The sequence below is a fragment of the Sapajus apella genome, unplaced genomic scaffold (assembly GCF_009761245.1).
Source record: "Sapajus apella isolate SASKATOON/1434 unplaced genomic scaffold, GSC_monkey_1.0 scaffold71, whole genome shotgun sequence".
NCBI lineage: Eukaryota > Metazoa > Chordata > Mammalia > Primates > Cebidae > Sapajus > Sapajus apella.
This window is the reverse complement of record NW_022437011.1, coordinates 5,868,844-5,882,160: the sequence shown is the minus strand read 5'-3', so window position 1 is coordinate 5,882,160 and position 13,317 is coordinate 5,868,844. Positions and strand designations below refer to the sequence as shown.

Below are 13,317 nucleotides of genomic sequence, written 5' to 3'. Positions count from 1 at the left end.
CCATGAACCCATAGGACCAGGGACGCCTGTGCATAGGATTCCAGGCTCTCGGTGCTACATTCCAGGGCTGTTTTACTGGGGCTGGGGATGTGGGATTAGGTCAAGTCCCCCCAGACTTAGTTTCTTTCCAGAAGTGTCTGTGTGAAAATCCACAGAGTTGGCGAAGTAAAGTTGGAGGAATAGTGCTATCCTCAAAGTCCTCATTTCAGGGTCCCCTGTGCACACGGGTACAGTACTCTCCATGGCGTGGAGCCCCTGGGCAAACTGGCCAAAGACTCTTTTTCCATATTGTTGGCTTCTGAGTCCCATCCCAAAAAAAGCCACAAGGGAGCCAAACAGCTCAAGTGACCTCACCAGGATTTCATTGAGGACAGAAGAAAACCAACTCCTCAAATGTTAATTCATCGGTTTCGGTGGCTAAGTGTGTATGTGTATGTTGGGGGCTGTGTGAAGAATGACACTAGGAGAAATGGAGGTTGGGGATTTAGGAGGAAGGGATAGATCTAAGCAGAAAAGTCTCAGCTTAGAGCAGTGTAACTCAGGATAGAATCAGAAAGAAAGCTGTAAGGACACTGAGGGGTGAAGGAGTTTCTTCAGGTCATAGGTAGGCAGGGACAGACCTAGGACTCTTGTTGCATTTCACCAAGTCCAATCCTTTTTCCATTGCTCTCGAAAATGCACATGTTTGGAGAATAGCAGACAGATTTGGAAAGTCTGACATCTAGAAGACACAGGGAGTGTCTCCAAAGTGATCAAGGCTAAGCCTTGTCAGCACTCACTGTTCCTCTCCATGTGGGCTTTCAGCACCCGGGTCCCACAGTGGCTGGACTACACTCTGCTGTCACACATGGACAGCTTATGCAGCACACACCCCACAACCAAGGCTCAGTCCCTCAGGCCACTGAATCTTCCTGCACCAAGGGCTTTTTCCTGGTTAACCGAGTGTGGCTTTCTGCCAGGAAGTTCTCTCTTACTCCACTTGCCTTCCTGCTGCCCAGTCTGGCATTTCTGCCACTCTCTAGGTGTGCAGCGGTTAGTCACGCCTTCCTTCCGCCTCAGTGTAGCAGCCTGTGGGTTGAGAAGGTGTCAAAGCTGGTGGTCCACCTGTCTCCGACTGCCCCAAAAAACTAGCTCTTTTCTGAGCTGGTCTGCATGGCCCCAGAGCAGCAGAGGGCAGCTGTGAATCGAGGGCTGAGAAGAGATCCCTTTCAGACAACCTTTATCAAAATGTTCTGGGCTGGCAGTGGCCTGCCCCACGCTCCCTATACTCAGCTCAGTGTGCCATGCTACCTGGCTCTGGTCCCAGGGAGAACACAGATGCTGTGGTTGGATGGGCTTGGGGCAATCAAAGAGGCAGGGATCTGATGCCATCCCTCCAGGATGAACATAGTAAAGGAGAGAAACCATAGGGCCCCCCTCAGCTGTGGGCCCCCAGTTCCTAAGCTTCCCTACATAGAAAAGACCAATTTGTTGGTTTCTGAATCTAATCTCATCAGCCAAAGCTGTTCTAATTAAAAGCTTCAGGCTTCTCCTCAGCCAGCACAGTCTAATAAAGAAAAACCTCAGGTCAGAAAAAGCAGATCTCCTAACACAGCAGCCCCCAATCTTTTTTGCAATCAGTTTCATGGAAGACAATATTTCCTCAGATGGTGGCGGGTAGGAGGGATGGTTTTGGTATGAAACTGTTCCACCTCAGACCATCAGCCGTTAGATTCTCATAAGGAGCGCGCAGCCTAGATCCCTCGCTTGCACAGTTCACAATAGCGTTAGGGCTCCTATGAGAATCTAACGCTACTGCTGATCTAACAGTAGGCAGAACTCAGGCAGGAACGCTCCCGCCCGCCACTCACCTCCTGCTGTGTGGCCCGGTTCCTAACAGGTCACAGACCAGTACCGGGAAGGTGCCTAAATTAGGGACGGTGCCTAATTTAGAAGAAAATTTAAAGGAGGGGGCAAAGAGATAATGGCAACCCAAAGTCTATGTGTAGGGATGCCTGGGAGGCTCTCCAGTCCCTTCTAACATTTTTACTCATGATTGGATGGAGAGAAGTATTGAGATTTCTCTCTCCAAAATAAGTTTCCAAGAAGTTAATATAATTTAAAACAACCACTACACTTGACGGATTTGGCCAGCTGCTCTGGCCATAAATATCTAGGGATTAACTAGACTCGAGAAGTCACTGGAGCAAGGAATGGACCTGTAGGCCAGTCACCTGTGACTGAAGGCAAACCATGCAGGGTGCCATGGTTTCCAAGAGGAATGGCAGAGCAAACACAGACCGATAATGTCTAGACATCTGTGATGGGCCATGGACTGTTTGCCCAGAATGACTCGCTTTCTGCCCTCCTGGTCTTGGAAACATGGCTGAGCTGATTCTGAAGCCTCCCAATAGAAAATCAGGGCTTGCTTTAACCTACTGTCCATCACCAAATGCTTCAACCATTACACATTCTCCAGGGGCCAGCCTCATTAATGATGAGGACAGCCTTTAGAAAGTGGATGTACTTTATTTGTGGCAATCTGTGTGCAGTATGTGAGGGCATTCTGGGGGCTCCTGGAGGCTGATTGTGTCTCCTCAGTTCCCATGCTCCTTGTCTGATGAGCAGTCTTGCGAAGCCCCGTTGCAGCCGGGGATGAGCAACCTGGTGAAGCTTGATGGCTAAGCCAAAGACATCCTTCTCTGACCATGAGGCCTTGTCTCTGGAACCCACAGCCACAGGTTTGGGGTTATAGAGAGAGACCTGGGGTAGTTCATCCAGGCCCTACAGGCCTGCTCACTTGTTCACCTCCCAAGTCATTGACACTAACTGCTAGGCTTGATTCTCCCTGGGGGCATCAAAGGGAAGTGGACAGCTCTCCTCTGCTTACCAGTGAATGACTTTGACCAGGATGCCTAAGCCTTTTGAGTTTCTGTCTCCTCATCTGTAAATGGGCTAATAATCATATTTATCTTATACTGTGATTATGAGAATTGAATGAACTTACATATGAGAAGCACTTAACAGCTGCTTCATATTAACTAAGTGGTCAGTTGTGGAGCTTCTAAAGAAACTCCAGGTATAAACTTTAACAATGAAGCTATGTTAATAACTTCATTGAAAGCAATGTTCTACATGAGCATTGATAAAGTACATTGAAATAAAGAAAAATGCATCTATAGAACTCAGTAGATAAGGCCTGTGAATGGCTTCCCATTGCTTTCTGTGACAAATTACCACAAACTTAGTGGCTTATGATAATGCAAATTATCTTGCAATTCCGGAGGCTAGAGTCAGAAATCGGCCTTATGGCGCTAAAATCAAAGGCTGTGTTCTTTACGGAGGCTGTGGGGATTAATCCATTGCTTGTCTTTTACAGCTTCTAGAAGCTGCCTGCATTCCTTGGCTTGTGGTTGCATCACTCAAATGTCAGCTTTCATCATCACCTTGTCTTCTGTGACTCTAAACCCACTGCCTTCCTCTTTTAAGTACCCTGATGATTACATTGGACTCACCAAATAATCCTGGATAATCTCCCCCTCTTATGATCCTTAACTTAATCACACCTGCAAAGTCACTTTTTCCAATAAGGTAATATATTTACAGGACTGGAGATTAGAATGTGGACATTTTTTAGGGGGTCATTTTCCTACCTACCACAAGGCCTTACTCCAGGTGGCACGTAGGTTCACATAAATACCCAACAGAACAAAATTCCTTGTCAGCTAGGCAGTCTCCTAGTTTACAGAATGGGACAGAACTTTCAAGAAACACTGCCCAACAGAAGTGTTTGGTCGATCTCTGGTATTTGGTATACGTCCAATCTCAGTTCCCCAGAGCAGATTATTCAAGAGGTCGCAGCTGGCTGCACAGGAATATGAAACAGGAAAGGAGGCGCTCATATGGGTCTGGGGACTGCTTGGATGGCTTCTCATCATCTTCTTCTTCCTCTTAGGACCAAGGTTGTGGGATATAAGGGAGGAAAAGGACAGCTCTTCTTCAGCTTCATGTCAGCTGTCTCTGGTGTCCTGCCAGAAGACAGCTACTGAAAAAGCCCTGCCAGTTGATAGAAAAGCTTGACCATGCACCAGCTGGTCTCTTTAAAAGTTAAATCTTTAAGCATTAATGCAGTGCTGAAGAAGTATTAATATTTCTGCCCCTGAGCAAAGCAATACTTGCCACTAAAGAAACAGGAATCGAGACCATCCTGGTCAACATGGTGGAACCCCGTCTCTACTGAAACTGCAAAAAATTAGCTGGGCATGGTGGCGCGTGCCTGTAGTCCCAGGTACTCGGGAGGCTGGGGCAGGGGAATCGCCTGAACCCGGGAGGCGGAGGTTGCGGTGAGCCGAGATCACGCCATTGCACTCCAGCCTGGGTAACAAGAGCGAAACTCTGTCTCAAAAAAAAAAAAAAAAAAGAAAAGAAACAGGAGTGCTATGTCAGCTCATCTTGGCTCCAGAGAAGGGCTTTGCACTTGTGAAATGCGTTGCTCGTGAAACAATTTCAAGCCTTTTGGAATGAATAGCTGTCACCCATACCCGCTAGCTCCTGAATCAGCCCTCCCTGTGCCACGTTTATGATGTCTGAGCTCCTGCTATGACTATTCCAGCCCCATGATGTCAACTTGGACTTGGCTGTTAAGTAGGCCTCCTTTCCCTGGGGCTAGCATAAAGGAGGCCTGTCGAGAGGCAGCCAGGCTTCCTGACCACAATTTCCTGCACCTTTGCTCAAAGTGCCACATATAAAAAATTTTACGGCTACTAATCAAACCAGGGCCTAAAATCACAGAGGGGGATGCTGACTGTCTGCTCCCTACAGCCCCCTTTGTTTGATTAGCCACTGTATCACTCCGGTGCTCTTTAGGATCTGAAATAAATGCTAAAGTAAATTTCCAAACAATAAAATTCACAATAAACGCCACTAAATAGGGACCCATTGGTAACCACTTCCTGTAATAAAACCCATATGTTAGCTTGATGCATTGCACCAGCGACTCAGGCCCTTCTCTCTTTGTAAATGCAGAAAAGCTTTTGTGTGTAGGCAACAGGTCTTCACCTGATGACAGCCATGGAGTACAGGGCCTCACAACAGCAGGCAGGTGGCTCCAGGCTCCTGTCTCACCAGATCAGGTCCTATGTCTCTGTGTGACCTCTCACCACAAAGTCTTCCCCTGTATGCATGGTACCCCTTGTCTGCTTCCAAGGTGAAACTCTCCTGGTTTTGGGACCCTGATGACCTGAGTTACCCCTTCCCCATGATAGTTTGCTCCTTTTCATTCCAACATACACGTCTGCTCCAGCCTCTTCTCGAGTCTTGCTGAGAAAATCCCAACTGCTCATGGACCCGATGCCGAGACAGTCTTTTTTTTTTTTTGCTCCAACCACTGTTGTGTTCCATTTCCCAGTCTGGTCCTCGCCCAACTAAAGGCATCTAGGGACCCACTTTCCCCAGGATGACATCAACTCCAGCCAGCACAGCCCTCTCCCCTTTCCACCTGGCCACCCATGGCACTTAATTCTGACCTTACGGTAGTCAGACAGTAGCCCCCTCATTGGTTTTGGTCCTGCCAAGCCACTCTTACTCAGCTCTCTAGGAGAGCAGAGATGGGTTCCACCTCTTCCTCTTTCCCTCTCTGAGTTCTCTGGATCTTTTCCAAGACAGCGCCACCTTCCTAAGACTGCATGTGATGTTCCAGGAAGGGCCTCTCTTGTCCTGGAAGTTTTACATCAAATAATATTTTTCTGTCTTCATTTCCTCTTTTTGAAGCTACCCTAGGCAATGGCCACATTCAAGAGTTGAATTTGAATGTCATCTCCTCCTGGCTTTGTGAGACTAGGCCAACAGCTGGGACTGGGCTTTGCCTCAGTCCACTCTGAACCCCATCTCCCCACCCAAACCCCATCCAGACATTTCTTCCTTTTCCCAGAGGACTCCCCTTGTGCTCACTGGGTAAGGGAGCTGCATTACCACACCACCACATTCTCATATCCAAACCTGACCCCGAGGGGATTACCCGCTCTTCAGGAACATTTTGCCAACACACAGCTCTGTTGCTGATGCCTTGTCCTGGCACACAAAGATACAAGCACAAGAGCCAAGGCAACTCATCACTGACAGTGTTGTCAGCCTGGGAACTGCCGGAGAATGTTACAGAGCTACTGTTAACTAGTCAGGCAAATGCTTCAGCCCAGGGGCACCCCCAAAACAGCATGGCAGACACTACCCTATAGCCAGCTTGTCATCATAAATGGGTCTCCATTTTCAGAGACGCTTTAACTAAAAAAAAGATGGTCCTACAAAACACAGGGCTCTTTTATTTTTTTTGAGACAGAGTTTTGCTCTTGTTGCCCAGGCTTGAGTGCAATAAATAGCTTAACCTCAGCTCACTGCAACGCCTGCCTCCTGGGTTCAAGGGATTCTCCTCCCTCAGCCTCCCTACTAGCTGGGATTACAGGCACGCAGTACCACACCCAGCTAATTTTTTTGTATTTTTAGTAGAGACGGGGTTTCACCCTTTTGGTCAGGCTTATTTTGAACTCCTGACCTCAGGTGATCCACCCGCCTCGGCCTCCCAAAGTGCTGAGATTACAAGCGTGAGCCACTGCACCCGGCCAACCCCGTGCTCTTGAGATATACAAGAGTCGTTTGCTTGGTATGAGCGCTCTGGTCACCTTCCAAGAAGCAATTATGTGAGGCCTGGCTTTGCGTTTAAGTAAGTAATTAATTAACTGTTAATTTGAGTAGGTAATATACACACATGGGAAGAAAATCAATCAGTACTAAAGCTTTTCTTTTTTTCTTATGTTTTAAGTCAGGCATCATGGAAGGATGGGTGGTATATAATTTGCATAGTCGCTCTTTGTTCGTAGCAGCGAGAATAACGCTGGACGTTTCTTTGCTGAATCTGGGTAGTGTGTCCTCCTAGCTCATTCCGCTTTTAGGTTTCAGGTTGGGCTCTCGATCAGGCAGGGAGCAAGCTGCCATGGATCTGCCCTGGACAGGCTCCCTGGGACTGCTGCTATCTCCCCAGCTCTGCCATAAATTCCAACTTCCCTCAATTCATATGAGGATTGCTAACTGCCTCACCTGATCAGGATATTTATTGGGATATTTATTTCCTGGTACAATTTAAGGACAGAGCATTTTCTCTTCTTTCAGTGGGCTATTAAATTGGAGGAGATGTCTGCTCAAAAGCAATGTCACAACAATACACTTAAAAATCCCTAACACTGGAAAGTGCTCAAGATAGTGACTTAGAGTTTCTTAATTCTCCTATTATGTCCGGAGACAAGAGGAAGGTCAGGCCCTCACAAGTGGCTCAGAAGACTTGTCACGCACATCTTCCTATCGGTGGGAGGGAGCCAGCTTTGAGAACTGACAGTTAGTGCCAGAACAGATTAGGTTTCCCCAGCATTGTTAGAACATGCACCTGATTCTACCAGGGAGCTGGGCAATGGGGTGAAAGCTGCCTCCATGCTTGCTGATGCAGACATCAACAAGCCCTGTTGTAACCACACTGGTCCACACCCTGTTGGCACTCTTACTTCTGTTTGTGTGGTTTAGATTTGCAAATTCTAAGGTAATAATAATAATAGTAGTTAGCATTTTTTCAGCACTGACATGTGCTGGGCACCATATTCAGTCTCTTATAGACATTATTTCATTCAGTACTTGTAATAACCCTATAAGGTGGGCCCTTTGTTATACCAACTTTTCAGGTAAAGCAATAGAGGGTACTGAAGATGAATCAATTTGCCTAGGTAGAGCCCGGGTTGACTCAGGATGTCTGAGCAAACATTATATGCTATGCTGTCTCATAATGTGCATATGTTTACACTCAAAGTCTTTTTGGAGTGTTTACCTGAGGACTGTAAGGTAGGGGTGGCGTTCTTTAGTACAAATTCACCAACGAGCTTTCTTTTCCAGAGTCACATGCTGGTGGCTTCTCCACTGTATATCTGTATTATTTTGTGAGAATTCACACACACACACATACACACACACACACACACACACACACACACACACAGTTTTTCATGTTTCTTGCAATCCCAAACCAGCCCTGAAAAATGTCTCCAAGTCTTGTCAGCAGCCTTAAAAATGCAAAACAAAATTGGCCAGCTTCCTAAAAACGCCACTCCCCAGCACGCAGGTCCCAGACACGTTCACACATGCATCTTCACAGCTTTTTAGGCAGCCTGACCTTTTAGAAGGCTGGCCCAGGCCCTGGGGCACCACGGCCGGCATGCATGCAGCTTGGCCTCCTGGCTGGTTACAGATACTCACGTTGATTTGCCACAGATTTTCCTTTGGTACCACTGCTTGCAGTTGGTGAAGTACTTCCTATTAGTGCCAATAACCTTCTGCACAGCGCACACATTGGGGCTGAAAACAAAAGTGGCAGAGTTAGGAAGATGATCAGCATGTCCACCCCACTTCAATGACTCCCATCATGTTGGCCTCCTTGGGTCACTGGAACTTTCTAGAGATAGAGGAGAGACAGTCATTTCAGTCTTGGTTCTGGGGGTATCTTGGGGTTAGACTTTGGTTCTGTCTACCTAGATTCCCATCAACCCCCATAAAAGCTTCCCCCGCAAAAATTGTTAAAATCTCTCTTACACATTGTTGTAACCTCATGTAAGTATCCTTCTTTGACATGGGCGATCGGTAAGTGTAAACAGAAGCATCTCTCAGGCAACTCTCCATACAGACATACAGACATGCTCTGTATCCCTGGACCGGCTGCTTGGCTCCCAAAGACAAAGACAAGCCATTGTGACTGTCGATCCTATAAGCTAGAGGGCATGGCTGGTTGCTGTCAGGACCCTGACGGGGGATGCTCTCCCATTTCACACTCAGTTGTTCCTTACTTAAATCCCAGCTCATGTCCTACTTCCCCCACAGAGCCTTTCTCCAATGTCCCAGATGACATGCTGCTTTCCATCCTCTGACAGTGGATGCAGTCTTTATTTGATGTTGGGTTCCAAACAGAATCCTATAAGTGATGTAGGGAGGTGGAGGGTATCTCTTCTCTGCAACTAACACTCAACAGAACCTAGAGGGCAAGTGTTCTGCCTTGTTCTGTTGTTCACATTCTAGATGGGGACTAGCACTCAGGCAGGGTGTAGAAGGAGCATGAAATGAACTTGTTGAAAATACTGCTCCCCAAACTACCTAGAACCAAAGAATCCTCAGGGACCCTGTGAAAAAACAGAGTCTAAATGTCTGGGGGTTCTGCTAAGAGGCCTCTTCCTGAGCCATGGGATTTTGGTTTTGTGTATTTTATTCAAGTACACCAAGTCCTGACCCAAACTGTGCTCAGGCCAGGTGACTGTGAAACCTTCATTAGGAGCCCCTAGGGAAAGGAAGCTGCTGTGGCTACCTGGTCACAATGAGGAGAGGGTTGATCTTCCTGAGCTGGAGGGAGGCATGCATCTGACTGAATCACAAGTCAGAGGAAAACAAAGAAAACAAACAATACTGAAGGCTTCACAAGACCTCTGAGCTCAGAGAACTTCAGGTACCACCCAAAGGCTGAAGTATTTCTTTAACATCAATTTCCCTGTTACTTTAAAAATGCAATCTACAGATACCACTTGATGTGCAGCGTATTTTTTAGGACGACAACAATATTGCAGTAGGAACTACACCTTCTGTCCCTGTTGTGATCCCCCTGCAGGAAATTGAACAATTCTCAAATATTCAGAGTCAGGCTTTTGGGTGGGAGTCCATTCTGCTCCTTCATTTCTCTGCCTTGTTTCTTCTACGGTGATATGACTGTCACCTCTTGTCAGTGTTTTGTTCAACATCTGAGAGTGAGTGGGCCCAGGAGGGACAATGAGCATTAGTGAATCCATGTAAGGATCTGAGGGCAAGAGAAGTGAAGGCTGGGGAAGGGACCACAGCCAGCAGAGGCCTGTGCCTCCCTAGTCCTAGCTGGGGCTGACCGAATCCTCCAGACTTCTGAATACCTGGCTTCTGTTTTCTACTAGGATTCACAGGTTAGACGGTCCCCAAATAACCCCTGAAGGGTCCTTGCTGGCCATACTCTAGCCCCCGGACCTATTTATTGTTGTAGAATTTCAGAAGCTCTTCAATCTGACCAAGCAGGAAACAATTACTGTCTATTATTTCCCTGCAACTTTCCGTAGGTGTTTGGCGAATCTTCAGTGAGTCTCTTGTGGTTGCAGCTCCAACATTCCTTTGCTGAGTGTTTCCACTGCTGCTGTCCTGTGGCAGTAGCAGAGGCTGGGGGCGGCTGTGACCCTCTCCTTTTCACATCAGGGAGTGTGGGTGGGCTGTGTACAGAGGAAATTTATGCGGAGGCTTAATTGAAATGAGCAAGTCACTTCTGGGCCTTCTGCCTCAAGAGTAACAGCACTGATGTTCAACTTGGATTTGAAAACAAAGTGCTTCAGGAAATTCAGTTCAGTTTTTGGTGGTTGATGTTTGGAAGAGTGATCATATTTTTACTTCCCTTTCAGGATTATTTTTCTCCTTACCTATAGCCACACAGATATAGCTGGGAGTCAACAGATCACATCGTAATGAGTACTGTCCCAACAGCATTCTGTGTCTGAACTAAGTCAGTTTCTATCTCCCTAAGCTGCAGTTTCACCACCTGTAAAACGGGAACATGAACAATAGATCTCACCGTGTTGTGGTGAGGACGAAAGCAAAAGTGTTGATGGGTGACAAAGTGCTGCGCACAAGCAAGGCACGCTATTATTTCCTCTTTGCATCTGGCAGCACACAACACATCCTTAAAATAGCAAAGTTTTCCTTCCCTTTCCACCAGTTTTCACTTTGAATGAAAGGCTGGAGCTTGAACAATATTATCCAATTGTGTGAGGTGCCACACCCACGTGTGCCAGGCCAGGCAGCCCTGTGGCATTAACAGGGACAGTTAGATCAGAGTAAATACAACTGTGCCTGCAATCGTTTTGTCATGGTTCCTGTGCCTGCGCATCCAGACTCTACTGGGAAACGGGTGCTCCTGTGACTGCTTAGATTACTCTGCCCATCACAGATTACCATAGGCTTTTCCAGCTGTGCTGCAGGAAGCTAATCAAGAGGATTCGCCTGCAGGGGAATGGTGGGGAAGTTGATCTAATATCTGGAATTCATAATCAAGAGCATCTGTATTTAAGAAAAAAACCCTATTTTCCAGCTGGTCAGCACTCTTCTGGGCTCTGAAGGGAAGGTGGTTTGCTATAAAGATGGCTCTTGATGGAAAGCCCTCAATACCTTTGAGGACCCTCCACTGTGGATGGGCAGAGAGATGCCCTTACAGGTGACACTGTTGCAGGGCATGCTAGAAGGATCTTCTCCTGACTTAGTGGTGAGGATACAGAAGAAACAAACTTCCCAGGCAGACTGAGGCACCGAAATACAACACAGTCCATTGGCAAGAAAGGCAGAGGGACCAACGGAGAGGTGGGCAGAGATAATGCAAATGCCAGTTGCTCGCATTTTGACATTGAGGCCTCATATCCCCCTTGTCTTTCTGACATCCCCCATCACTCTATTCTGCACACTGCCCAAGTCAAAGGTGATTCTTCCACTTCCAGAAAGACCCCAGGATGTCCTCAGTGCTTTCCTCTTTCCAGGAGGGTGTTAAGGCTGCAGCTGAGCCTGGCTTGATTTCACTCTGCAGGATGGCCACATGTGCTCCCAACAGACCCTCTCCCTCAAAGCCCAAAGCACCTGAAAGGCCTAGGCCACACAGGCACAGGCAGCGGAAACAAGGGCAATTGCGCCCAACAAGGGGCAGCCTGTACCTGAACCCAGAGCACTCCTCGTGCAAGGAGCCAAGACTGTCAGGGCTTCTGAAGTCAACTCTGTGACCCCCAACAATCAGTTCTGATTTGAGTACAGATCTGCCCAGTCTCTTGGAGATTTGGGCATTGTCTGTGGGTGTGAAAGCCAGACCCCAATGGTATTTGGGCTTCCTTTGAGGAGTCACTACAAGATTCTACTCGCACATAGTTTTATCTAGTTGTGAAAAAGAAGTTGGTGCAACCAGGTAGGCTGGAAGCTGCAGCAAAGCCTGGCTATGTGTAACACAGGTATGGCCTGGTTTTTGATGTAGAAATGTTGCCCGCCTCTGCCTGGGTCTGTGCTAGGGCCGTAACCAGATCAGACCTTCTGCCTGAGTTTGTCTCTTAAAGCCAACACGTCTTCAGTGTCTCAAAGGAATCCCTGCAACGCAAGTGTCCTACGTTTACAAACCCAGCTATTACTTTAAGACAGACTCCAATCCTGGCTCCAGTGCACACTTCAGGACTGTGGGAAAGTGGAATCACTCAGGACTCAGTTTCCCCATTTGAACAGTGTGTGTGAAGGCCCAGTGCATTCTCCTGCTCTTCATCGGGCAGGGCAAGAGGTGCCACACCGCCCTTGCTGTATCCAGAGAGTACTGTCGGGTGCCAGCAGTGTGTGAGTGCAGGGCCTGGCCAGGTGCACAGGAGCCTGGGGCACCTTGGATGCTGCCACCGTGTGTGGCCCAGGCTCTTGTCTGGAGTCACTGGCGGGGGGCCTGGCTGGGTTGGAATCAGTGCACTGCTGGGTGGGCTTTGCCCTTGGCACCTTCCCACGGTGATTATAGCCAGAGAGTTGCCATCTCCCCCTTTCTCCAACGGCTGGGAGGAGAAGCTGAAAGCACTGTCCATCTCAGGCTCTTGGCCTGAGTCAGGGGTGTCTGGTTCGTCTCCCCACTCCCTTCCTCTACAAAGTGGTGGCTGCCCGTTTTCCCTCCATGTTCCCTCACCTCCTTCCCTCTCTCCTTCCACCGCGTGCAGGGCTGGTGTCCGAGCGCCCCACGCCGCCGGCTTTTGGTTCGGGCTTTGTCCCCTGCGCCCCCAGCCCACTTCAACGCCCCCAGCGGCGTGCGCTCCGAGCCCCGACGTCCTGACCCTCCGCCGCTCCGGGCCGGGCGGCTCTGCTTACCCGTGCTGGCGGCCCCGGAGCCGGCTGTGCTGCAGCACCAGCTGGTAGGGCGACTTGGCGGGACCCGTCAGGGTCGCGGCGGGGCCCAGGGCCAGAGCCAGGGCGAGGGCCAGCAGTCGAACGAAGAGCGCCATGGAGCCGGAGGACGCGCACAGAGCCAGCGAACAACTGACAGGCGAGCGGGCGGCTCCAGGGAAGTGAGAGCGCCTCCGCCGCTCGGGCCAGGTTAAGTAAGCGGCGAGCGGGAGGGAGCCGACGCCGGGGGCGGGGAAGCGGGGCCGGCCCGGGCGGGGAGGGCGGGCCGCCTGGCGCCTCCCAACCCTCGCGCCCCTGGCCGTGCTGGACACCCACCCACTCCCCTGCTGTGCCCGTGCCCACAGACTCCCC

General features: G+C 49.0%; 1 protein-coding gene across 1 annotated transcript in view; it reads right to left on the bottom strand.

The window, feature by feature from the left end:
* Window positions 1-13,219, bottom strand: part of TGFBI (transforming growth factor beta induced) — a 34,058-nt gene extending 20,839 nt beyond the window's left edge. Inside the window, exons 1-2 of the mRNA XM_032250343.1 lie at window positions 12,931-13,219; window positions 8,269-8,367 (exon numbers count right to left, since the gene is read on the bottom strand). Coding sequence (XP_032106234.1) covers window positions 8,269-8,367; window positions 12,931-13,064 — 233 coding nt within the window. The 5' untranslated portion in view covers window positions 13,065-13,219. The remainder of the gene's footprint in view (window positions 1-8,268; window positions 8,368-12,930) is intronic.
* Window positions 13,220-13,317: the final 98 nt, after the last annotated feature.